This window comes from Aulonocara stuartgranti (assembly GCF_965226115.1).
Source record: "Aulonocara stuartgranti genome assembly, chromosome: 9".
NCBI classification, from domain to species: domain Eukaryota; kingdom Metazoa; phylum Chordata; class Actinopteri; order Cichliformes; family Cichlidae; genus Aulonocara; species Aulonocara stuartgranti.
This window is the reverse complement of record NC_138960.1, coordinates 28,257,094-28,282,574: the sequence shown is the minus strand read 5'-3', so window position 1 is coordinate 28,282,574 and position 25,481 is coordinate 28,257,094. Positions and strand designations below refer to the sequence as shown.

General features: G+C 41.1%; 4 protein-coding genes across 7 annotated transcripts in view; 1 reads left to right on the top strand and 3 right to left on the bottom strand.

The window, feature by feature from the left end:
* Positions 1-1,031, bottom strand: part of oplah (5-oxoprolinase, ATP-hydrolysing) — a 35,621-nt gene extending 34,590 nt beyond the window's left edge. Inside the window, exon 1 of one of the 2 annotated variants that reach the window (XM_082546500.1) lies at positions 771-1,031. The gene's annotated coding sequence lies outside the window, so the exon portion shown is untranslated. The remainder of the gene's footprint in view (positions 1-770) is intronic. The other variant, XM_082546499.1, reaches the window with a different exon arrangement.
* Positions 1,032-1,971: 940 nt separating this feature from the next.
* Positions 1,972-15,024, bottom strand: shrprbck1r (sharpin and rbck1 related). Its single transcript, XM_082546512.1, has 14 exons — positions 14,322-15,024; positions 13,494-13,668; positions 11,351-11,428; positions 11,097-11,238; positions 10,883-10,973; positions 10,442-10,763; positions 7,656-7,756; positions 7,376-7,546; positions 6,131-6,291; positions 5,927-6,038; positions 5,628-5,807; positions 5,038-5,136; positions 3,431-3,574; positions 1,972-3,267 (listed from the first exon to the last, which is right to left on the bottom strand). Exons 1-14 carry the CDS (start codon positions 14,598-14,600, stop codon positions 3,187-3,189), a joined length of 2,136 nt encoding a protein of 711 aa, XP_082402638.1. The 5' UTR covers positions 14,601-15,024; the 3' UTR covers positions 1,972-3,186.
* A 2,483-nt stretch (positions 15,025-17,507) lies between these two features.
* On the top strand, positions 17,508-19,409 carry prlh2 (prolactin releasing hormone 2). The gene is made up of 3 exons (XM_082546548.1): positions 17,508-17,610; positions 18,013-18,196; positions 19,095-19,409. The coding sequence occupies exons 1-3, from the start codon at positions 17,512-17,514 to the stop codon at positions 19,295-19,297; spliced, it is 486 nt and encodes a 161-aa protein (XP_082402674.1). The 5' UTR covers positions 17,508-17,511; the 3' UTR covers positions 19,298-19,409.
* A 165-nt stretch (positions 19,410-19,574) lies between these two features.
* myripb (myosin VIIA and Rab interacting protein b) overlaps positions 19,575-25,481 on the bottom strand; it is a 128,264-nt gene continuing 122,357 nt past the window's right edge. For all 3 annotated transcript variants that reach the window (XM_082546504.1, XM_082546505.1, XM_082546506.1), the window contains 5 exons: positions 24,734-24,922; positions 24,483-24,644; positions 24,235-24,330; positions 23,957-24,017; positions 19,575-22,314 (listed from right to left, as the gene is read on the bottom strand). In XM_082546504.1, coding sequence (XP_082402630.1) covers positions 22,271-22,314; positions 23,957-24,017; positions 24,235-24,330; positions 24,483-24,644; positions 24,734-24,922 — 552 coding nt within the window. In that variant the 3' untranslated portion in view covers positions 19,575-22,270. The remainder of the gene's footprint in view (positions 22,315-23,956; positions 24,018-24,234; positions 24,331-24,482; positions 24,645-24,733; positions 24,923-25,481) is intronic.

Here is a 25,481-nt window from a genome sequence, read left to right as displayed (position 1 = left end):
TGTTTATATATAAATATATGCGGTGGCCCCTAGAGACAAAACACGTACAAACTCCAAAACACATTTCTAGCATTAACTGAACTTCCAAAGCAGAGCTACTAGATCACTTAAATTACACAATTGAAAGCATGTGTGTATTGTTTGTGTATTTATACACAGGCACTCATATATATTCAAATAATTTAAAAAAAAGTTCATTTACCTGTTATTACCACACACCAAGTCCGGTCGTTGGTACTTGCTGGCTTGTGTAGCCACAAGATAACAAAGGCTCAACACTGCGCCCAGCATCCTGGAGCACTTCTGTTGTCTTTTGTACGTGTTTTGAGTTTTTATATGCTTCTGAGTTTTTATGTGCTTCTGAGTTTTTATATGCTTCTGAGTTTTTACGTGCTTCGGAGTTTGTACGTGTTTTTACATGTTTTGGAGTTTTTACGTGTTTTGGAGTTTGTACGTGTTTTGTCTCTAGGGGCCACCGTAAATATACTTTTATTTATTCACTCCACATAAAATGTAATAAATAAATCATATAATACAAAAATCAACTATTCACATTTCAACTTTTAACTATTTAAATTTTCAGCTTTTTCCTTTCACAAATTTAAAGTGAAAAGAACACAAAACACTGCAAACCACAACACAATTAAATATAAATTATAATATGAAAACTAAAAGAACATGCATATTCTCTGTCATATGGACCTGCATGAATAAACTTTCTCAATCCTTTATCATCTGCAACCGAAAATAGTTGTGGATGATTACTATACCTTTCTAATGTTGTTGTCCCTGCCTCTCTTTCTCTCTCTCTGGCTCTGTTCCTGTGCTACTGAGTGTAACTACCGCCCCTCCCCCCTCTGCCCAGCGTAAAGCACAAGGCTCGCGTGCAGAGTGAAGCGGAAAAAAAGTGCGAGAGAGAGGCTGAGAGAAAGAAAAAAAAAAAACCCACGTGACGGCTCGCGATAAGGAGCCGGCTCGCGTCGTTCACGTCAAAGAGCCGGCTCTAAGAGCCATTTCGTTCGCGAACGACCCATCACTACCCCCAACTCTTGAAGGGAGCTCGAGGTCTATAATTTGAGCATATCGAGTTCCTGGGTGAAAGTGCTCGCAAAGAAGAAGGGGGTGTGGAAAGTGGGACTGACTTTGCGCTTAAACGAACATCATGTGCACTCGAAAATAAGTGCTTGTTTTGTTTTTTAATGCTAAACAGCAACAACAATAAAGCACTATAAAATGTGACAACGGCGATAAAAGGCGCGCAGGAAGTCCACTGCAGGAATGGCGAACTGGAGGAATAACCTTGAAACCGAAAGGTGATTAAAGGGTTTTTGCTGAAAGAGTTTGTTGTTCTGAAGTGTGGTCCCATCTGATTAAATACGCAAATTGTAACATTAATAAAATGTGATGTAGATGTAATGAAATACTAGATGTAGATGTTGTGAAGGCGGATGAGGTTAAATACCCGGGATCAAGCATCCGAGGCAACACAGTGCAGAAGACAGGTGAAGTAGAGAGTGCAGAGTGGGTGGAGCAGGTGGAAACGACTGCTATGACGTATGGTTTGGAGATGGTGGCACTGACAGAAAGACAGGAGGCGAACCAGCTTCACCTGAAGTGTCAGAGTTAAAGATTTGAAGATTGTCATTGGGAGTGAAGCGCAGTTTGGAAGGGTCATGGATGTAGTGAAGGAGGAGATGCAGAAGGTTGATGGAGGAGCAGCATGCTAGAGTTAGGTGGAGAGATGGGGAAATAATCCCCTAAAGGGAGCAGTTGAAAGAAAGGGATAATGTTTTTGTGCATTTAAGAAGACATGCAGAAGTCACCAAGTCTTCTCTTTGGACGCTACAAATAGCCTTTGAATATTTACAAGCTGTGAAAAATGTACCCTACTAAAGGATTAGAAAGCACGATGACAGCTTTAAAGCTGCTCATTCACTCAGTTCTACGTTAAATCACTCACAAACACACGTGTGAGTTTGAATGGTGTTTATTTATTGTTAAGGCACAACAGAAAGTCAGCAGCACAGTGCTGACTTTTACACACAGAAAGGAGTGAGGATCTTTTCTTGGCCTGTCAGTTCTGGGCAGTAGTGTAGTCGAGGGAAAACTCAGGAATTTGAAGTTAGGCGCACCCCCCCCCCCCCCACTTTTCCAGTGAAGAGAGAGGGCATTGATGCGTACATGGATAAAAACATGTTCCAAGTATTTACACTGTTATGAATTACTTTATTGTATCCGAGGTCTTCTACAGGAATAAAAGCTTATTGACAAAAGGTGTTTACATGTGCCTCCCCATACAGGAAATATAAACTTAACAACCAATACCTGCCTTTTAATTAACACGTTGACATTTATTGGTGATGTCATCACACAATACTCAAATGTGAGCAGTTTCTGGGGGAACACAGAGTCGTGGGTAATAAAACACGACTCTGTGAAAACAGTCTGGTTTCTCTCAGCCATCAGACCAACGGAGCCCAATCGAAGGAATAATCAGACACACACTTGTTTCGGTTCAAACCTCTTTGGTAACAAGGCACCCATGCAGTCATTACACGGCATCACGCAGACGTACAAACACACACATACACACATTCAGAAATGCTTCTATATGTAACTCAGGACTCTTGCTTCATCTATTTATCACATTCATCTATCACAATGAGAAAAAATTGTCACATTTTGTTTCATTCAGAAACACCCTGCTACTGATTTTTGTGCACGAGAAACAAGGCCACTTCAGTTTTCTGTAATGCATCCAGGCTCGTAACTGCTTAAACAGAAAGTAACGCACCCGTACTGCTACATCAGCTGTGCAAACATTCTGAAAAGGCACCACATGCATTCAAAGTAAATACTCCTGTTTTTTATACCGCATAATTCTGACCACGCTCATCTTCGTTACATAACTAACCACATTCTTATTAGTGAGATGCAGCGACATGTAAAAATATTATTTCTTTCATTCGGATTCCAGTGGAAAAACCAGTGAAAATAAGTGACTGTTAGAGATTTGTTGATTAAAGATCTCAGTATGTATTTAATGTATAAATTCTGCACAGTTTTGTATTAAATATAGCTTAAATAGAAATCTCAGTCTTTCTTTCCATGCTATTGAGAGAGCAGCTTTTTTCCCCAAGTTCAGTCATTCATTCATTCGGGGCAATCTGACCCATATTGACCCTCTCAGTGGCAGTTTTGGCATTTAGGGTGACACTTTCGGTTGTTCACGTTGCAACGACATCCTCCACTGGTGTCTCCTGGACCCTTTAAAAGCAACAGAATGAGGAACATGCTTTGATGGAAAACAAGGCTTTGCAGTCTTTTTAGGTGGACATAAACAGTTTTTGAGTCTATCTGACCAAGGTTACTAAATAAAGCAAAAATAGATAAATCGTTAAAGTTAAGGTAGAAAGGACAGATTTCATACCCTTGGCCCCCAGCGTGGCCCTCTGGTTACCCAGCAGATCTCAGTGTGACAGACTGTACAGCGCAGCCAGTCACATCCATCTCTCTTCTGTACAATGATGCCACACTGTGGACAGCGCATGGCCTCCCCTGACTGCACAAGAGTCTGTTTGTGAGAGATAAAATGAGAACAAGAAAAAGAAGAAAGAATATGAGACCCGAGGATATGGAAAGCATTACCAGTATATATCAGTTTGTCTGTAAGCATTAGACCACAAAGCCATTCACTGCTTACGAGTAGAGGTAAAAATGGATCTGCAACACTGTCCCTTCTATCTCTGTGCATTACAAATAGCCTTAAAACAGTGTACAACTCAAAAGAACTCTCTGTCATGTCGCACATCCCACATACAGTACAGATGTTGTGGTTAGAAGTTCACATACACTCATCATTGGCTGTCATGGTAATTTGGGGATTTTAATGATTTCTTTGGACGGTTCTTTTTCCAGGGTGGCACTGTTCAGCATACATCTTTTGTTACTTTGTTACTTTAAAACCAAGAATTTCTTGCACAGGTTTGAATTTATTTGAGATATTCGCTAATCTACACAGATTTAAAGGTATACACACAGGCACAAATATATACATACACTCACTTAAATGTTTTAATAATTAGTGATGAAGGTTCTACAATGTCTTTTAACTTGACAAAGCCAAGGCACGCTTACGTCTTGTTAGTAATTGTGATTGACTACAACTTTTTGTTTTTATTTGCTGCATAAAAGGGATTTGTGTGCTGATCATGAAAGATGCCCCTGCTCCAAAATCAACACCATCTAGTTCAACTGAAATTTGCAGCTGCCCCCATGGACAAGCCAAATGTGTTTTATGGTCAGATTGAGCTATTTGGCCACAATTGCAAGACACATGTTTGGAGGAGTAAGGGTGTGGCTTTCAAACTTAAAAACAAAGTAAAACTGTGAAGCATGGTGGTGGTAGCATCGTGTTCTAGGGTTGTTTTGCTGCCAGTGGTACTGGTACAATACACAGAATGGATAGAATAATGAAGAAGGACTACCTCCAAATTCTTCAGCTTCACCGTAAATCAACAGCTGGATGGTTGAAACTTTGATTCAGTTGGTGTTGAGACAGGACAATGATTCCAAATACACACATGAACTGGTTTTGGATTGGATAAAGCAGGCTAACATTAAGCTTCTGCAATGGTCTTCCCAATGTACAAACTTCAAACCTACTGAAGACTTGTGGATTAAAAGCGGGTCTGTGCCAAGAGACCAACTAATTTAAAGAACTCTACCAATTCTGCCAAGAAGAGTGGTTAAATATCACAGACAGAATTATAGCAGAAGCTTGTTGATGGCTACCAAAACATCTGCTCATAGTACAACTTGCTATGAGATATTTAACCAAATGTTAGTGGGGTTGTATGTATAGATCTGAGCCTGTATGGATTAGAAACTCGTGCACCCAATTCTTGTTTTTCAAAGTAATAAAAATGTATCCTGCCGTTCAAAGAAATAACTAAAAACCCCAAATTACCGTGATATTCATGCCACAAGGAATGTATGAAAACTTCTGACCACAACTCCATGTCTGTTGTAGCTCACATTTAGTAGATGTGTTGTCCTTCGAGCAGCAGAGTCATTGATAGCACGCGCTGCAAGATCGTCCTGGTACTGCTTACAATTCATACCCTCATGGATAGACTGAGGAGAAAATAGAAAGAGGAACAAATAAGGATCTTTTAAAAACTGTAATTTATGTAAATCACTCTAGGACAATTGGATAAATTCAATAAAAATGTAGCTAGGAATGAGCAAAACAGGCATTCTTTGCAGAAATAAACATTTCTTATTCAATTTGCAGTTAGCATGAGGCAACCAAACCAGTTAAAACCATGTCAATACTTGGACATTTTTTCATTTATGTACGGTATTCATTTTTACAAAGTATTTTTCATTTTTAACAGCATAATGTGCAATTAAAATGAACTGTTCCTGGCAGAAGCCACTCAAATAAACTTATTCTAAATGAGCTTGGACTAATTAATTAGTTCAAAGTTCAGTCTGCATCTCTACATAGTATATGTGCAAATCTAATGCATCACATGAGTTCAAGCAACCAATATAGGAACAAAAGACAGGAATAAATTATTAAATTTCATTTTATACCAGTATATACTGTGTATGATTTCTACCTTGCAGATTAGGCAGTTGTGTTTCTTGCAGACAGGGCAGTGGAAGACATTGACAGTATCCTCATACACACACCAGCCCAGACAGTCAGGAGTAGCACAGTGATAGCTGCCCTCACACCGAGACTCTGCAACTGAAAGGCCCCTCTGCAGCCAGCGTTCATACTCCTCTGCAGGAACCAACTGTCACCAGGAAACAGGAGGAAGATGGTGAATGTGTGCTAACACTAAAAGATAAAACTGTAGCTTTAAAAACAAAACAAAAAAAAATGTGTCAGAAGCTGTTAGTTGGTCTCACTCACAGCTCTGATCTCCCTCTCCTGCAGGAAGCAGGAACAGGAGTATGTGTCATCTCTGTAGGGACAGGACACCTCAGGCTCCTCGCTCAGCATAATGACAGAGCGCAAGCACTCTCTAAGCAGGCGTGCACACAAACACAGAAAAGTCACCCAAGGTGTACAAGAAAAACAAAACAAATCAAAAAACCGCCACCCCTTAAATTTTACCTGCAAAAACAGTGCAGACACTCCCTCAGGAGGATGCCATCTCCCGGCTGTAAGCCTGCATAGCAGATCCTACACTCCACAGATTCAGGGTTAGGCACCAGGTCCTGACCATCCATCATCACCAGCCGGGCAAAGTTCTGCCTTCGCTCCTCCTCCCTCGCCTGGAAGAAGGAGCGGTGTTGTTGGAGGAGGGAAGTGAGGGTTAAAGGCAAGTTCTGTAAACTGCGCTCTTCCAGCTTTTTCTTATAATGTGCATTTTAAACTCGAAAATGCTCAAAATCCTCATTTACACAAACACAGACAAGCACACAGAGTCAAAACCTTTTATTTTTATCCATTCAGAGTATATACAGTATCGCAGTGCAAAATAAATGACTCATACATTCAACTCGGTGGCAACTATTGCTCCTAAAGAGTTCATTAAAAAGCCACTTCATTTGATTTGCTGAAAGGCTGCAGTGATTACGACTGTCACTGGATGTTCAATATGAGTAACGTCTTTTGGAGCCAGGGTCAAAATGTAAAAAGAAATCTCACAGGTTTTTTTTAAAAACCTGCCCGTCCTTGTCAGCATTACTGCTCATTCAGAGCACGTTTTCCACATTTTTCAGAAAATGTGCAAAAAAAAAAAAAAAAAAAAAAAAAAGTAACATGTTCTCACACAGCCTGTAAACTGCACGATCTTATGAATCTGCAAATATGGGATGCAACCGATGCATGAAGGCAGCTTAAAATGACTTCAGGGGTAAAATTCGACAGTTTTATTGCATAAATGTGGATATACATGAATATAGTCATGGGCAGTGGAGATAGTGCTTCAAGGATAGAAATGAACATAAGGTGTATGTCTGCCTGTGTCTGTGTGTTCAGTAGTTCTGGTCCAGGTTAAACAGGAGTGAGGTGTTTTGAAGCCCAGCACTCTTCAGCCCCTCTCTTCTCCCTTTCTCCTTCAAAAAACAGAGACAGAAGAGAAGAGAGTCAACCTGAGAGAGCCTGAAAGTTTCAATTCAAATACCACGGTTATTAATTTTTTTCTAAATAAATACATATCACCCTCTCCCTTTCATCGGTTTCACTTTGAGCATTTTGTCAAATTTGGCCAAACTGTGTGTCACTAAGTGGTGCTCCCCTCCCTGAATTTTTAACTGAGCTTTGTGTGCCCACCATCATGTTATATTCCAGAAATCATATTAAGTATGTGCACGTAAAACCATACTACCCGGAATGTATTCTTTTTTTAAATACCTGCTGGTATTGTCGGATAGCTTCTTTCTCCTTCTGAATTCTTCTGAGCTCCAGTGTATCAGGTCGATATCCCCCCGGGACAACGTAGTTCTCAGGTCGGTCCGTACTGCAGATCTCACAGCCCGGCCGTGTTGGTTTGTTAATGTAGGTGCACGAAGGACATGACCAACCCTGAAAATTTGTTTAGCGCCGTTATTCTCTACATTCTTTTTACCTTACTGAACTTAACTGTGTGTCCTTTAAGTATATGTTTTCGATAGGTTGACAAAAATTACATTACCTGGGTAGGCGATGTTTTCGGGCTCAGGGCTTTATCAAGCTGAGGCATCTCTAGGTTGATGAGATCTCTGATCTCTCTGATGTTTTGCCTCTCTAAACCGCCTGAGGCATTTAAGGAGAAAAAAAAGAGACTGAGCAGCCAACATCAAATCTGCGTGCAAACAAGTTTGCTCAATATGCCAGTGTGTGAAAGACTTTATGGCACCTTTATGGTGTATGCATATAGATTTAAATTGAGTAATTATTTCTTTTCCTTGGTATTCTGCTGAGTTACATTTTCACTATGTGGGCACAGACCATACAAAGTCACAGACAAACTATGTTTAGTAGGGGATTGCTCACTTTACATTATTTATTTATTTATTTTTATCTAACAATAGAAATAAGGTGTTAAACAGTCATACAAGGTGAGATCAATAAAGTCTTTGAATCTGTCACTGAAAAAAAGAAAGCCATACTTAATTTAAATGTAGTCACTATTTTTGGTCTTCTTGGGCAGTGTGCAACAACTTCAAACACTTCTGCTTCTAGATCATGTCTCAGAAACTGTGCTGTGACCTACTTTGTGTGACAAAATATTAAGTTCTTTGTCAGACAGGTCAGGAGCATGCTTGTCACTCTTTTCCCTTCGACATTCATCCCACCGTGTGAAACGTTCATTCCCCCAGCATTAGGCTGTCAATGCAGGCCACTACTGTAACGTCTCAAGGTGCCTGAGAGTTCAACACGCGCTGAACTGAGCAGGCAGAAGCTTTTTCATCACACCATCACACTCATGAGCCCTACTCTCTGTCTTCATACTCAAAAAAATATATCGATACTGCACTGTATTGCAATATTTTACATGGCTATTTTGTATCGATACAGGGGCACCAAATATCGATATTTTATGAAATAAATAAAGATACGTAAATAAATGGGAAAGCTGCTCTGCTAACATGAGACGAGCCCTCTAATAGCAACAGTGTTCATCTCCTGCACGGCGATCCTGAGATAATTTTAGCTGAGCAATCTTACAATAAATCAGCTCACCCGAAAAAACAGCCAACACTGGACACACTCAGCTTGACAGAGTGTATAATTACCAATTTGTCCTCATTTAGTCACAGACTGATTCCATTGTGATAAATTGTAGTATATGTTATTGTGAGCTTATTGCAAAATGCTAAAAATTGCAATAATACTGTATCGTGGGTAGCGGTGCAACAGATCAAAAATCTCACGGTTCGGATCAGATCGGTTTTAAGTCACGGATTGGATCAATTTTCGGATCAGCAAAAATAGAAAAAAAAGACAAAAATTCGACTCGCCATTTACTTATTTAAGTATTTTTTGCCTATTAAAAAACATTCAACTGAAGACTCATTCCACGCACTTATATAAAAACAAATTAAGGTGCAATATGGACATTATGGACCATGCTGGGCATCCTCTGCACACGGCCATAAACAACCAGAGGAGTCTGTTCAGTGACAGGTTGCTTCTCCCAAAGTCAAGGACCAGCAGACTTAAAAAGTCCTTTGTCCCACACGCCAACAAACTGTTTAACTCCTCGCTGGAGGGGAGAGGGAGGGGAAACGGGGACAAAGGAGGGGCGAACAAGTAAGCTGTAGTGCCTTTTCACTGTGCAATAGTTTTTGTTAATAACCAACGGTGTAATAGACTCACAATACTTGAAATGTGCCGTTCCCTTGTATTCTTATTCCTATTTATTCTTTTTATCCCTTTTGTATTCTCTGTGTTTATATATATGGTATATTTCTGCTCACATTCTGCAACTTCTGTGGGTGCTGTGCTACTGGAAACTGAATTTCCCGGAGGAACCCACCCGAGGGATAAAGTTTCATCTAATCTAATGTGATCTATAGGGCAGTACAGGGCCACTCCGCTGTGATATAACGAGCGGTCACGGTCACGTGGCTTTCCTTTGCCCTGGAGGTCCACCCATTTGTAGTTTGAGCAACAGAAGATGCCTGGGACAGTTCAGCCATAACTTTAAACTTCTCCTGCTCATACATGCTTGGAACGATCTTGTCACACTGAAGTGGACGCGCAACGAGATATCATAGCGTGGCTCAAGCACGTTCATCACAGTTTAAACCCCTTGTTTTGCACAACGGAATACGGCCTCCTGTCTGCAACTAAACACCCCAGTAGCTTTTGTAATAACTTTAGCCCGGTCGGATTGGTCGGCAAAGGGCTGCTTAAATGCCGCAAACTCCTCTGCTCTGCCACTTGGACCGCTAGCGCTGGCCATAACTACCGGCTGACAGACTGACCTCGCGCACCATACACATACTTTTTTCTCTTTTTCGAATCTTTGGATCACGTGCGTACCGAACCGTGGAGTGGGATCGGTTCGGATTTCAGATCAACTGTGATCCGTTGCACCACTAATCACGGGTGGTCTTATGATTCACAGAATCATAGACAGATGAACACTTGCAAACTGGCAGAACAGGACTTTTAGGAACTGATCTAGAATAGCAGGAGCCCTGGAAGCAATGTGGAGGTGCACAAGAACACAACCTTAAAGAGGAGACCTTTCAATTTTAAATCACGCCAAGTTTTTGCTTTTTTGTGGGAAGACTCATCTCGTATTAGAATAACATATAGAAGATAAGAAAGTGACATACCATGGTGTATTTTTCAAAGCAATGATCACAAGGGTTTTAGTGATAAGGTGTTCAAAGGCCCTTTGTTAGTAAAGCAACAAATACACATGTGTAATTGTGATTTAAATAGCTCAGATTTCACATAAACCACTGTGAAGAGACCACATCTTACCAGTGTTAGTATTGGTAAGGAGTCTAGAAGGAAGTGTGGTGTAAGGCCTCCAGTCCTGAGATGAGGGGCCATTTGCAGAGGTAGCAGGGAGTGGCGGGTTTGGAGAAGACTGAGATGAAGGGCTGAAGAGGAGGATGCTCTCCTGATCCTGCTGGAGGGCCTGCGGGGTCAAGCGAGCGTGGCGGGCTGACAAGAGGTACAAGAAGGCCGTGTCACCGTGCTGACGAACACCGTACGACGCGAGGGATCGGTTGTCGAAGCACAAGCACTGGCCGATCACCCAGCGCTGCACTCGTGGGTGGAAGCCGTATTCGAGAAACATCTAGAAAAAAAACAAAGAGAATGACGATGAATGAGAGAGAAACATTAACAGTGGGGCAGAATCGAAACCATGCTGTGAAAGGAATATGATAAACATATATATGTGTAGCTCAAATTAACCTGCTGTTTCAGCGACGCAGTAGTCATGTGTGGGAAAACTTTCACAGTGACACAACAGGATGAGGACGAATCCTCCACTACGACAGCCAAACTGCGAGACAAGATGAAACCCGTGCAAACAACTAAGATTACATCAAATTATCAAAACATAAAACTACTGATTATAGATCGTGCCGCGAAGTATCGAAATCATAACGAGTAATCGTGTTCCTACTTGACTTCATTGTATTCGTGGTCTCTGGTGGAGGGCTGGATCCTAAGTGCAGCACGCTGATGGGCGAGCGTAGCAGCAAAGGCAGAAGCAGACTGCATGTCACCTGCCTCTATCGCCTTGGTCAGCTCTATACAAGTGTCCTCTGCAGATGAAACAAATGCACGCATGATGAAACACAGAGAGACATGCAGAGATCAGAAGGGCGCTAACAACAAATAAATGAATGAAAACAGAAACAGAGGTGTCACACTCACCTGTTTGCTGCAAAGCTAAGGTGTTCTGATGATGGGGACCGTCAGGGGGCTGCTGTGGCTCATTATGGTGAGAGAAGGCTGCCAATATATAAATTTGAAACCCAGAGGGGGAAAAAAGATTTTAACTAAACAGATTTCAAAGACAAGAAAGAGATAAAGAAAACACATTAAGCTCCAGAAGAAACTCAATCATTCTGTGATTTTATCATTTCGCAAGTTTGTGTGAATTGAGCCCTGAGGGGGAAGCAAGGCAACGTATGGAAATATGAAGAGTAACAGCTAACGTCTGCCACTCGGTTTCCACTATGAAAGTGGAATCAGTTGACAGTGCTGTGCTTGGTTCCACAGGGCTAATTTGAATATCAGACCATCACTTCCACAGTTTGTATCCCAGTCACGCACACAACGCTGCACTTTTTCAAAAAAGAGAGGTCCCCATTGTTTGAGTGCAACGCTGTCGAGCAGCCGTGCAGACCAGGAAAGACGCGCAGTGCTTCATGCAGGTCCAAGTAATCGCTCTCGATTTTATTTTAATAAATCAATGTGTATGTCACGTTTATCTTATACGGTTTAACATGTACGAACTTACGTTTTGCATATATTACTCATGTTGCCTGTCCGATAATTTGTACAGCACTGTTGTTGCGTTTGCTTAGCTAAAAACATGCTTAAATAAATTTTAATTGATTGGATTTTGTGAAACTTCAAACATACAGCCAGCGGCACGAACAACTATTTTTAGCCATGATGAGAACAAAGAGCTCTCAGCTCACACAGGCCTCAGCATCCTTCAGTCAGCATGGGCAGTAACACATATACCGGAGAAGTTAAGGGAAGGGTAGGTCACAACAAACACCGAAGTGACGCAGGTTTGTTCTCTGTATTGTATGTTAAAAAATAAGGAAAAATGCTCAGGGCATGATTTAAACGATGCTCACTTTACTTAAAACGACACTTTATAGCTTTACGAACATCACAATGATGTCATTATTAGCCTACTGAGACAATCTGAGGTTTATCGTTCATCAGAGTATAAACCCTATACTCTGATGAAGCATGGAATGGTGAGGTTCATGGTGGTGTTGCTACCAACCACTGAACACAGTCAATTTTATACCTTAATTTGCACAAACACAAGTTCCCTACAGGGTGGATCAGCATAACAAAAGCATCCTACAATATTTTGCAAATTTGAATGCATTTGCACCATGGTGGTGTGGGGTTATAATATTATCTTATGCCATGTTATACCCCTGATTAATGATTGTGAAAGTATTATGTAGTTTTAGTTTGTAGTATTCTCCTGAATTAGAAGAAGGTGATAACTATTACAGTTATTAAACTGATTTGTATTACATTAGACTGCTGATTCAGTGTGAATGAATGATATTGTTCATGATGCATTATACTGCTGAGTTATAAGAAATACTGTTTTCGGAGAGTCAGGACTTTGCTTTTTCTGATAGTAGAGGAGACAGAGAGCACATTCCACGGGAGCTTCACCCCCACCGTTGCCGCCGTTGTTAAAGGCAGACAAAATAGGGAGCCAAGGCCATAAGTCAGGCTCGCTAGGAGTTAGAAAGAATGAATGTTTAGGTTTTTACGACTAGGTGGGGGCCACTAAATGCTATAAGAGTTTGAGTAACCCTCCACCAGTTGGAGATTTGCTGTGACCCTCTGCATGCATGTCTCCCCATCCGGATGGTTGATGCTCAAAAGTGTTGAATTGTATGTAATAAAGTAATTGTTGATTGAGCATTTATACACCGAGTATTGTCCTTCCTTCAGCCCAAAGATCGAAAGAATTGGGAGGATTTAACAATTTAAAGCAAATTAAAGCTATTGCCTCACATCAAGAAGTTCCTGGGTTTGACTCTACCATCCGGCACTAGCCTTTATGTGTGGAGTTTGCATGTTCTCAGCGTGTCTGAGTGGGCTCTCTCTGGTTACTCTGGCTTCTCCCACAGTGCAAAGACATGCAGTTAGCGGGGTTAAATTATTTGGTTATTTTAAATTTGTCATGTGTTAATGGTTGTTTTTCTGGGTCAACTGGATAAGCAGAATAAAAAGGCTAGATGGACTTTGCTCCAAGGCCAAATATCTGTTTGTCATCTACAAGTATTTGCTCTCCTGGGTGACTGACCTCTGTGTGCTTCTCTTAGTGACGACATCACCACAGTAGCCCACTCCTGGGCTTCCTGCTCGCAGCGAAAGTTGAAGCTGATGCGATCATTGGGAGGAACGGCCAAACTCAGCTCGTGGCACTTTGGCGACTTCACCTCGTAGTTCACGCTCCTCAAATCAAACTCGGCGATGGTCTGAAATAATAAAGAGCGAGCGACAGTCAGAGGAAATCAAAGGCTGTCGTTTTTGTCACTGTGTGATGGATTTGTCTAAACTTTAATTTCCCACTATATTGTAAAAAAAATGTAGTTAGATAAAATAGACATGTGTATAAAACATAACATTTGCTTCCAAGCAAAGTGGCCTGAATCTGTCCCCCTTGGTCATGGGTGCCCTTTAAAAACACCCAAACAACCTGTGCAAAGAGGATATGGACAGACATTAATTTCCTTCACAAAAGAGTGGTAAAAATGGTAATATCTATTTTAAAAAAAAGAACCTGCCTTGCCAAAAAACATTTTAATATTTAATGATTTAGAATCACTACCTCAAGTTGTCAAGGGTATGGCCTTTGCATAAGGCAATTTACATAAGAAACTTAAGACCCTGGAGGGTCTGCGGGGATTTCCTAGACCAGGATGGCTTTGGTGTAAAGCCAGAAAACTGTAAATCACTGCACTGCTTGAGGTAGTGCTCATTAAAAATAAACCTGGACAACATAAAGCCTTGCATTGATGTGGAGGTACATCTAGAATACATCTCTTTCCTATTATCTTTTCACAGCCTGTTAACAACGTTTAAACACACATACCACAACAAGCCAACCCCCGCACTGCTGTGAACTCACCACACTCCGGCCAGTCCCGCCGTTCTCCAGGAGCGACAGCCGGAATTCCCCGGATTTCCCCGGGTCCATGCTGAGCTGCAGTCTCAGTGACTCATCACCTGCTCCCGGAAGACACAGCGGCCGAATCCCAGAATGGCACACTGACACCCGAACCGACATGAGGACGGTGTGGCAGCCAAGTTGAGACTGCGAGGCCCCATAGTGGCTGGGGAACGCGGCGGAGTGGTCCGGTGTGTGATCGGGGGAGGAGTGAGCCCAACCGCCTGAACTCAGCGACATCCTGCCCGAAGACTCATGTAGAAAATAGTTCCAGCGGAGTCCCGTCTGCCTGTCTGTTTACCTCCTGTCCCGCGTTCTTACCTGGTCTCGGCTTTCCTTTCTTTTACATTTCTGTCAGTGAGTCGTTTGACTGGTTATTTGACAGAGTCAGTGTCAACAGGAAGCAAGTGCGCAGAGTCGGAGAACTATTTTAGAGCCACTTCCAAAAAGTCAAACGCGAGCGATGTTTCACTTCTCTCTTCTTTTTTTAGAGAAAGCTCCGTTTCAGGCAGATTCGGTGTGTCTTATTTTGGCTTCTAAGTAAAGTTCCTTTGCCTGTAGTCCCATAAATACCGTCCTGACTCCAAGGTTATGGTAGTAGTTTGAGACTGGTATCGATATGTTGCTGTTTGCTTTCATTTCACATTGCGCATGCGTTCCTCGTTGGGTGACGTATGCCGCTGTAATATTTATGAATCATGTGAACGCTGTTTCTTTTTTTAGCTGCACCGAAGATTCACTTCTTTCTTGTCTCTTAACACACTGTATATTTATATATTGCACACATATATTTGTTTGCGATGTAGTCCAGTAAAAAAGTCTATGTGCGCATTTGACCACAGAGAGGCAGCAAAGCATTCAGTTTACAAAAACGGTGGATGCATGTTCCCGGTATCTTCTAAATAATTCATGTCTGTGGAAATATATATAGTATTTATATAAGATTTTCAAGATCAACAGTGACTCCGTGTAAGCAAAGGAGTTTTTTTTCAGTCTGCATTCGTTTTAGTTCTCACTTTTTGAGACTTTGTTAAGTGTCCTTTTTAGTAGTCTCGACCCAGGTGAGACTTAAACCCACAACCACCAGCTCCAGAGGATGGTGCCTTGTCCATTAGGCCTCTGGGCCTCTCTGGTCCATTGCTCTCATCTGATGGCCTGAAAATGGCTTTTGTGACATTCAACAGAAAACATTTACCAGCCATCTATTCAACAGTGACCTTTCGTAAAAGGTTTACTTTTAAAATATTCATGTCCTCACAAAAATAAAAATTTTGTGTCCTTTTTTTAATGTCCTTTTCGCCCCCTGAGCTGTCTGTGTGTAAGGTTTGTGGATGTAGAATGTTTGTCTATATAAATGGCCTTTGTTCTGAATTCAAGGTGCAAGGCAAATACCTCCTGTTGTCTCATCCTCACACGCTTTAGATCATGGATGTCAGCAATGTAGGAAAGAAGAGAAATGCTTTTGATCAGGGAGATCGAACCCAACATGGTATGCCACATTCAACCCTCTTTGATCTCAAGTGGGACAAACTCCCGTTTTTGCCAGTGTAAAGATGTTTAACTACATTAAAGAAAACTTACTTAAGTGTAGCATGAATCACAACAGGGAGGACTTTATCAGTAGGGTTAGGAGCCTGTGCCAACCTGCTTTAAATTACTAACCCTATTGATCCCCATGTATTCTTGACCCAGGTGGGACTTGAACCCACAATCCCCAGCTCCGGAGTCTGGTGCCTTGTCCATTAGGCCACTAGGCCACTGGCTCCACTTGGCTGCCATTTATAAATAATTAACATATCTTGATCTTTCAGCTATATTATTCATAGCATGTCATGGAGAAGGAAGCCCTGCTGGTTACCTGGTGCTGTGACTTGATCAATACTTCTATAACACAAAGAAAGCTAATCAGCGATTATTCGGGGACCTATGACCCCACAGTCACGAGAGAAAAGTTTAAAATGAAAGATACTGCAATGTCGTGTGTTTTTGCTTTCAGGCAGGAAAATGTGCAGCTGGAATTATCTGGGCAGGAGAAAACAATGCTAACACCCATCACAGCAGTGAGATAAAACATTGCACACAAGGAACTGAGAACATTTTTCTGTGCCCTTTTTAAATGTATTCGTCTGAAAAATGCATCCAAGGGTGACACCAGCAAATAAGGGTTCCCTGTCATAAATCTAATTTGCTTCATTATTTATGGATTTTTCCACGTTGTGTTGCAATTGCACATCCTCAGGTTGTTATCTTCTCATTACTGCAGCCACACTCTGCAACATACAATCTGATCTCAGCCATGACGCAATTATGGCTGCTCTAATCGGTAGGAGGGGCACAAAAGTGCTGCCGCAGGGTGGAGTTGTGTACATGAACATAAACACGTGCTATCAGTGATAGTCTGTGTAGTTTTAGATGGAGTTGAATAATTATTTGATGTGCATTTGAATGGATGCATACTGTAACATAACTGACAAAAATTACAGATGTATTTTTTTGGTTTGAATAAAGTACACCTGCTTGTTAGGCACACCTTCAAAGCAGTTTGTGTTACAGTTTCTTGACTTGTACAGATGCTGGTTTGGGCCCCAAGGCAGCTTTACACCTCAATACATTTGAAAATCTCTCCTCACCATGCATAGCATCTCACTTGTCACTGTCACCTTTCAGTACCTACCAGTGGCAAATATAGCATATTTCCACTTACTTCTTCCTCATGTGTAGCACTGTGAGTGTATGTGACTTTTCAGCGCCCGTCATGAATCACTGAAGTTCCAAAAGCTTGTGAGAAGACATCTTAACCAAGAAGCATTTTGCAGAAGCCGATGGTGTGCTACCCAGTCCCTATCAAGCTGATTGATGAAAGGCTAATCATAAAACGCCCACCAAAGCTCCGGTTCATTGTCTCACAGACCTACTTGGGCTGGTGGGTCTCCCCATGTTCATGAATTTAAAGGTGTCTGCATGTCATTGACTTGCTGATGGACTGCTCTGCTGCGTGACAGACGTCAGGGAAACTCTGAAAGCAAACCTCCATTCTCAAAAGGATGAGTGGGGGTTTAAAGAGTGGGAGGAGCAGAGGAAGGGTGATGCATCCAGTAGTCTGGGATCACTGTGGCTGACTGACGTTCTTGATTCATCATCCAACAGCCTCATGGGCAGCATGGAGATATATATAAGCTGGGGCACACCTGCCAACAATAAAGACTCAAGACGTCCACCAACTGACCTCAGCCTGTTACCAAAGTTCAGGGTAAGTATTTACCATTTGGGGTTTGCATTTTGCATGTCTAACGCAAAATGCAAATATTTTTACTTTGCTTTTAATAACTACAGTTGTGCTAATTGCGGCTAATTATACTATTTCAACCTGCACATAATCCCAAAGGATCTCTGATTTATAACCATCACAAAGTTTCTATCATCATTAAGAATTATGAAATTCAAGTTTTCAGATTACAGTTTCAGTGATTAGTCCCGAGGTTTAAAAGACTTAATCCTACTTGAAACGGTCTTTCGTTAAGTTTTACTATTGGGCGCAAAAAAGGCACAACAGTTTTATCAAGCTCTGTCTTTTCTTGGTTTTGCGAATAGCTCCTGTTTTCAGTGTCTTCTCAAAAGTGATAAGTTACTTATAACTGCGTCCTGTCTTTAGTGCCTTGAGCGACACCGCAGCATGCTGCCCGTGAGAGCGGCTGATGTCCGGCACTGCGTCCTGACGAGCCGCTGGCTGCCCGCAGCTCTGGCGCTTCTCCTCCTTCTCTCCTCCAGCTTCAGCCGCGCTCACAGCACCACAGTGGAGCACGACTTCCACATTGTTCATAATGTAGACAACAGAAGTAAGACCCGTTTTCTTTAAATCATTCCGATTTGACTTTCCCGATAAGGATCAGATGGGATTTACGCGCTCAAAAAGAAAAAAAGAAGAAAAAAAAGAAAGAAAGCTAAATAGGCTATTACACTTTATTAAATCAACCACAATTTAATAAAGTGTGTGTCTGAGTGTATGGAATTCAATAGATCTAATGTAATTATTTCTTAATAATCCTATTATATCCATTGAAATCTTTATTTCCAGTTATTAAGTTTAAAGATATGCTGTCTGTCAGTGTAACCAGGAGACTTTCTGTTATTAGACTTTAAACTGATTTGGTTAAGTACACACTGTTTAATTCAGAGTGAGGAAATGCTAACCGGGTTTCACCTTCCACCAGCCATCAAATGTAAATTCAGTATGTGGTTGTGTCATTATTGGAGTACTAATACTGGCTCCCCACGCTGGATATTTTGTTACTGAATTAAATGTTTTGATAGAAACGCATTTGTTAATTTATTAATACTGTTGATCGGCCTTCTGTGTTGTTGCACACTAAACGTTCTGAACAGATGTGAGCATTCATGCGTTTCAGGAGTTGTTTAAAGACTGAAAACATATTTGGCAGTTAATTTGAAAGGCTTTCAGACTTTACATGGTAATATATCAGAATACCATTGTTTTAGGTCTGAAGGATAGCCACTAAAAGACAATTTTTTTAAAAAAGGGAGGGGGGAAAAGGCAAAATCATGCCGTTTTGTGGCTGTAATAGTAGTATTTGTCCTCACAGTCCGTCCACTAACAGAATATTTAACCACCACTTTCCTAAATATTAATTCTGTTTTCAAACATAGCTGTTAACATCTTGTATGGATCCCTTGCTTTATGTGGCACTGATAAACTTGTCTCTGCTTGGTTTCCAGGTCCAGAGATAGATCCATTCTGGTATGTGGGGCGTGGGGTGAGACCCATTGGGCGCTTTGGGAAGAGGCACAGCAGTCTGGAGGCTCTGGGCAGCGATGGAATGCCCGTCGTCAGGACGTTGGAGCTGCTGCTCAGCAGCCTGAGAAACAAGGAGAACCTTGGAAAAGTGCTCGACGGGGAGGACGGTGATTGGCTACCGTGATGTGCTCTCCTCCCCACATCCAAAAACTCCGTTTTATTTTTCGTTTGTCATTTTTTAAAAATCGACACTATATACACGTCTTCATAATTATATTTCTCTTGTGTCTGTTATGAGCCTCACCCATGTCTGTACATAAAAATGCACTCTACATTGATTAATAAATCAGGATGTCATGATTATATCTGTTGACAACCTTGCTTGTAACTTTCGTGAGTGTGAAGGCAAACATTTTCTTTGAAAAAACAAGCAAACAAAACACAATTTTAAGTTTGCGAATTTTATTTATTTCATAATACATTTTTTTCTCAGAGTACTGTGGCACATAGAGAATCTGCATTTTTTTTTCTTTTTTTGCTTGTTAATAATTTCCCCAACATATCGTATGGATTGCAACAAACAATTGCACATAAAAGTGAATGGCCCGCCTGTGGAGCTGTGCACAGTGAACCTCTTCATAGTCGTTCACACTGGATTTAAACAGGAACAAAAGCAACATTTGTTTTTAGCTCTGGGAGAATCTCATCACTTCTCAGTATCCGCGACACTGTTCCAACAACCAACGAGACGTCCTGTGCAAATCCAGCCTCACAAGTCATGACAATTATACACAGTCTCTTGCACAACACTGAACGATTTGTCAACTATGATTGGGCAATAAACACATTATCATATCATATCCATGTTTTTCACACATATAGTATATTAACAAATTCTGCAATGAGATATTGTTACTTTTTTTATTATTTTTTTCACATTAGAAAAATACAGGACACTGATGATTGGACCCTTGTGGCTGTGCTTCTTAGAGAGACATTTTTCATCAGTTTGATAAAGCCAGAAACATGCTCTTTTTTACATCAACACCTCTGGAGAACAAGATTGACAAAAAATACAAGATCAATGTGCAAACCCAAGATGCGAAAGGCTGGGGATGAAAAGGTCACTAATAGAAGGGGCAGAGCATTCATACAGAAGATCATCATACCTTTCAAACACTATCAGAGAATCCAAACATGCTCTTATTAAGCTGGAGCCAAAGCAAGAACTCTGATAACTGTATGCATGGCTAACTTAAAATCTCCCAAAACTGAAAGGCAGTATTCTCGTGTTTAAGGAGTACAAGTGTGCCTCTCATCACCTGTGTTTTCAAAGCATTTACCATCGTCATTACTGGCAGAACATCGAATGGTAAATGCAAGCTTACACTGAAAGCAATTTGAGTCATCACACATAAGAGAGTCTGGTAGGACTGACTGAGGTGGGTTCCTTTGAGGAGAGAATAAAGCCTTTAATTTGCAATAGTACTTATTTCAGTGGTATTGCATAAAAACGTTCAGTACAAAAATAAATTGCTCGTAACAAAATCATGGTTTCATGGCATTTGTTATATAGCCCGTCAGACTTTCTTATGTAAAAATCTTTACAAGAATCTTTGAATGCAACACAAAAGATCAGACGTGACCCCGGTAAAGGGAAAACATGAAAATACTCTTTTCTTTCTCCTTAAATAAAAGGCCACAACGTTTAAAAGTAAACAAAGAAAGTGACAGGGAGGAGGAAGAATGGCTTTGCGTTGGAGAAACTACATATGTCACGGAGGAGGATTTTCAGACCCAACTTGAATGTCAGATGGATGCCATCTTCATCTGCTTTATCCAAGGCCGGGTCGCGGGGGCAGCAGCCTAAGCAGAGAGGCCCAGACCTCCCTCGCCCCAGCCACCTCCACCAGCTTATCCAGGTGTTCCCCCGGATAAGCTGGATGGATGCTCCATGCAAACTATTTTTTTAATTTTGATCTATTTAAATGTTGTAACCCACAATTTCCAATATGTGAATGTATCTACAAATCAGCTTTTTCTTTCCTAAATAAATTTACACACTCCTCACCAGTGAAATGTCAGCATGGCAAATGGATGCTTAGCTTAGCTGAGAGACTAAAAAAGGAGGAAGCGGTGAGCTTGGTTCTGTCCAGCTCCCTTCGGTTTCGGATTATCATTAGCTGCCCATTTCTCAATTTGACCTCTCCTTTTTTCTTGATACAAGTTTGACAGTTTGCCTTGACAGTGGCTGGACTAAGTTACTTAGGTCACAGCAAGAAATTAAATGATTATATTTCCAACATGTTGACCTGGTCTTTTAACTAGCTTAATTTCTTCTCAGCTACAGTTTCTCAATGTGCTATTCCTTTATAGTCATCAAGCACATGGTGCAACGGACAAAACCTCCCCCAAACAAAACCAAAACACTGTTGACGTGATACTTTGAACATCTAAACAGCTCTTTTTTCCAACTCTTTTCTGGTCTGCTTGTGATTTGTATAAATCAGTAAAATATTGAAGGTTACAATCATCCCCATTTGGTGATTACCATCTGATAGCTATATGCGGGTGGATATTGACAATCATCAAAAAAACAAAACAGTTTGAATAAATCCCCCGTAACATTTCTTGGTTCATGGTGACAAAGACGATGCAGTATAAAACATGGCTCAGCCTCTTTTCAGGACACTGAATCACACAAATTTTCTTATGATTTTCCACAGCTTCATTGCACATTAATTCACAACACTCTTGCAAACAGATAGAAAACTGAGTTTTTCTTTATCTGTACATATATATTCTTTTAAGTCGGTTTATGAGGAGTGTTTGCAGATCTTAAGGCAGAGAAACCGACTGTTAAATAACATATTTCTGTGTGTGTGAGTCTACGTGTGTGCAGTAAGGAGGAAAAACAGCATGAAATAGATCTTGTTAAAAGAGAAAGATCCAGCGATGTCTTCTTTGATCTCTTTAACTGATGGGTACTGAGCTTGTGTGAGGAATGAGTGCTGAGTTGGGTTACACAGGGCAGGTGGTGGCCCCTGCTTGGCCTGGAGCTAGAGGCAGATGCTGGGTCAAGGCACTGGATGTGAAGAGCCCCTGTCCCTGGGGCTTGAAAATAGCCCTGAGGGACTCATTGTGCTGTTGACTGTCACTATGGCCGAAATACTTTAACCTGCTGCTCTGGCTCCAACTTCTCTGAAATGAGAATAAATGCCACATTTTTATTTTAAGAAAAGCACGTGTGTCTTGATTCATGCTCAATCATCCAGGTAAGGAAATCCCCAAAAAGTTGATTCTGTTCATCTGGATATATCGTTTTCCCGATGGTGCTACATCCAGATGAACAGAATCAACTTTTTGGGAAAAATCACATATATGTGTATTTATGTCCTTTGTCCTGTCTCCATCCTTCACCCCCAACCTATCATGACAGACGGCCATGATAGGTTGAGGTAGCCTGAGCCTAGATCTGAAAAAGTGAGATAGTGAGTACAAGCAGAGGAAATGGGCATCCTCCTTAGGGTGTCTTGGTTCTCCTTTAGGTAAGATTAGGTGCGGAGCACAGTCATTGAGGCGGTACTCACTGTACAGCTGCTACACCTCCACATCAAAAGGAACCAACTGAGGTGGTTCAGGAATCTGACTAGGATGTCTCCTCGGCACTTTCTACATGAGGTGTTTTGGGCATGTCTTGGAGGCCCTGGGCAGGACATGCTGGAGAAATTACATCTAGCATCTGGTTTCGGAATGTCACAGTGTTTTCCCATGAAACTCTCAACTACTGTTGTTTTAAGCAATAAATCACGTTTCTGGAAACTACCAGATAAAATGAAGGTTTAATAAAACAACGTGTATACTCCTTTCACAGAGCTCTGCAAACTGGCTCTAACCTGAATAGGAGTGGGGTCTCCAGTACACATTAGAGTAATTAGACAATTCAGTGTCCTAAACTGGCAGATTTATGACATGGTAGTGGTAAAAGACAGATTTTGATAGTTCGTGATGGGGGTAGTACACACAGTTGCAAAGGCTTCATCACAACCTTGGTTTAAACAAGTCATTTATATTTATTCCATAATGTTGTATTGGATCAAAAAGTGCTTTTCCTCACGATCATTTCAAAGCAACAAGAAGGTTTGGTGGTGTATAGCTAAATGTCAGTATATTTTCACTACAAATGTGGAGCACGTTGTATGGACTGATAGAAGGAACACACTAAGGTGGAATTACTGAATCAATGTCTTGGTCACTGAGTTTGACCCATTGTCCTTTCTGCTGTCTCTCTTTGGAGCTTTGCTAAAAAGCCACCCTGAATCAAAGTCATTGTGTAGATGACGGTGAAGAAAAAAGAGAGACAAAAAAGAAAATAAAGAAAGCTGCAGCAGAAAGAGGCTTTTCACGAATATGAAAAGGAACAGACTTACAGTTGGTTGATAAAACAGCCTTATCCCCCTGGACTGTGTGTGTGTTTCCATTTGGCTGCTTTACATCTAATGGAGCTTTTCAGTTACTTAGTCTCTTTTTAGCAAATGTATTCACTTTTACATCCATTCAATGGCCTCTCTCTTCTTTTAGGACAAAGCATAAAATGTGAGATGTTAACTAAGGCCGAATAAAAATGTCCCTCCCCTCTGTCTCAGTTCCCATCTCTAGGTGTCTCGGTTTCACACGCGTACATAAGCATACACGTTCACACTTTGTATATACAAGGCTGTACCCTGCATATGTCCGCAGTTTAGTTCAGTTTTAAAAAAAAAAAAAAAATGCATAAACACATTTTTCTTTGTCTCAACATAATAGATTTCTCCTAAGTGAGCAAAATTGGCACGTTTGGTACCTTTTAGTGGAGGCGCTGGAAGCTTCCTCCTCTGATGGCGTGATGAGTCCAGGGTTTGAGGCTGTAATGAGAATATTACCATCGCTCATCTATTATAGTTCATTAAAATCAACAAACCAACCATATCTGACCATTTCTTTATTCCAATAACCATTCATTACTATATAAGCACAGACAAGTTCATCAGTTACACCAATACTCTTTAAAGACATTACATATGGCCTGAAAGTACAAAACAAATTGCAAAAGATTAAGCGTGCAGGAAGGCCAGTGAGTACCTTAGACTTTGGCTTGAGCTTGGAGAAGCGATTGCAGACAGTCACGTTCAGCCCAGCCGTTTTCAGAGCTGATATTCTTGCCTCAATGTTTGATATCTTAAAGCAAAAAGATGATTTTTTTCAAGAGAATTTAAGGAGGATGTCTCAGGTAATAGTTCTTCTTATCTTTGTTCAGGGTTTAGTAAGACTATAACATATGATTAGCAGTATAAAGATGTGTGCAAACAGTCATCGATCCTCTGAAGTACCTGCAGTTCAGACTGCTGGACTTGAGCAGCCGCGGTAGCCACTTGATCTTCCAGGAAGGCCAGCTCTTGGTCTGTTGTCCCACTGCTAATACTGCGGGCGCAGTGCTCTAGGTCTCCCAGTGCTCCCTCGAGGCCATACACTGCACCAGCAGCAAGATAAACCTGCACAGAAAAGAGCAAAACATTTAGTTCCCATAAGCACCACTGATTCAGGAGGCAAAACTACTGGGTGGAGGTGCTCTCTAGCTTACATTCTCCTCCATTTTGGTAAGCCTCTGGTCCAACCTGCGGGTCTCAGAGCTGCTGGATATGGGAGAAGCACTCATAGACTCAGAAGGGGTGTAGCTCTCGCCTCCCGCCTCACCAATCAGGTCCTCAGTAGCATTCAAAACCTTTAGCACCTCCGTGGTGATGCTGCAGAGCGAAGCCGCTGAGCACTTCTGCTCCAGTCAAAGAACAAATAGAATAAACAGACCGTTTGAATTCAAGTGAGATTAAAATGAATTCAAGTGAAATGTCCAGAAACACTGGAGTCAGAGAGAAAACCTTATTACTCACACTGTTAAAGAGACTTAATGTGTGAGAAAAGCAGAAAATGTCAAGCAAGTACATCTAATCTGTAAACATCACCTTAAGGGCAAGGGCTTAATGTAGTGTAATACACGTGAAATGATAATGAAAAATATATTTCATTTCGAGAGCAAGGGGATGTGACAAAAGGCAATTATGCAACTATTCAATTTTGGAACATTATGCAATCATTAGCGCTGTAAAAACATCCCCATTTCAAAAATGAATGTGAGCCAATAAAGATAATGCGGCATCATGTTTTAATCAGCTGCATTAGCCCCCTTTGGTTTTCACACTGTAAAGCCTTAAAAATAATAATACGTGAATAAAAAAGAACATTTTGCAGGTGACAAGTGCACATATATTTGTCACTCTGGTCGCCTAATTAATGTTTTGTGAGGACCCACATCTACACATGCTTGACCTGGA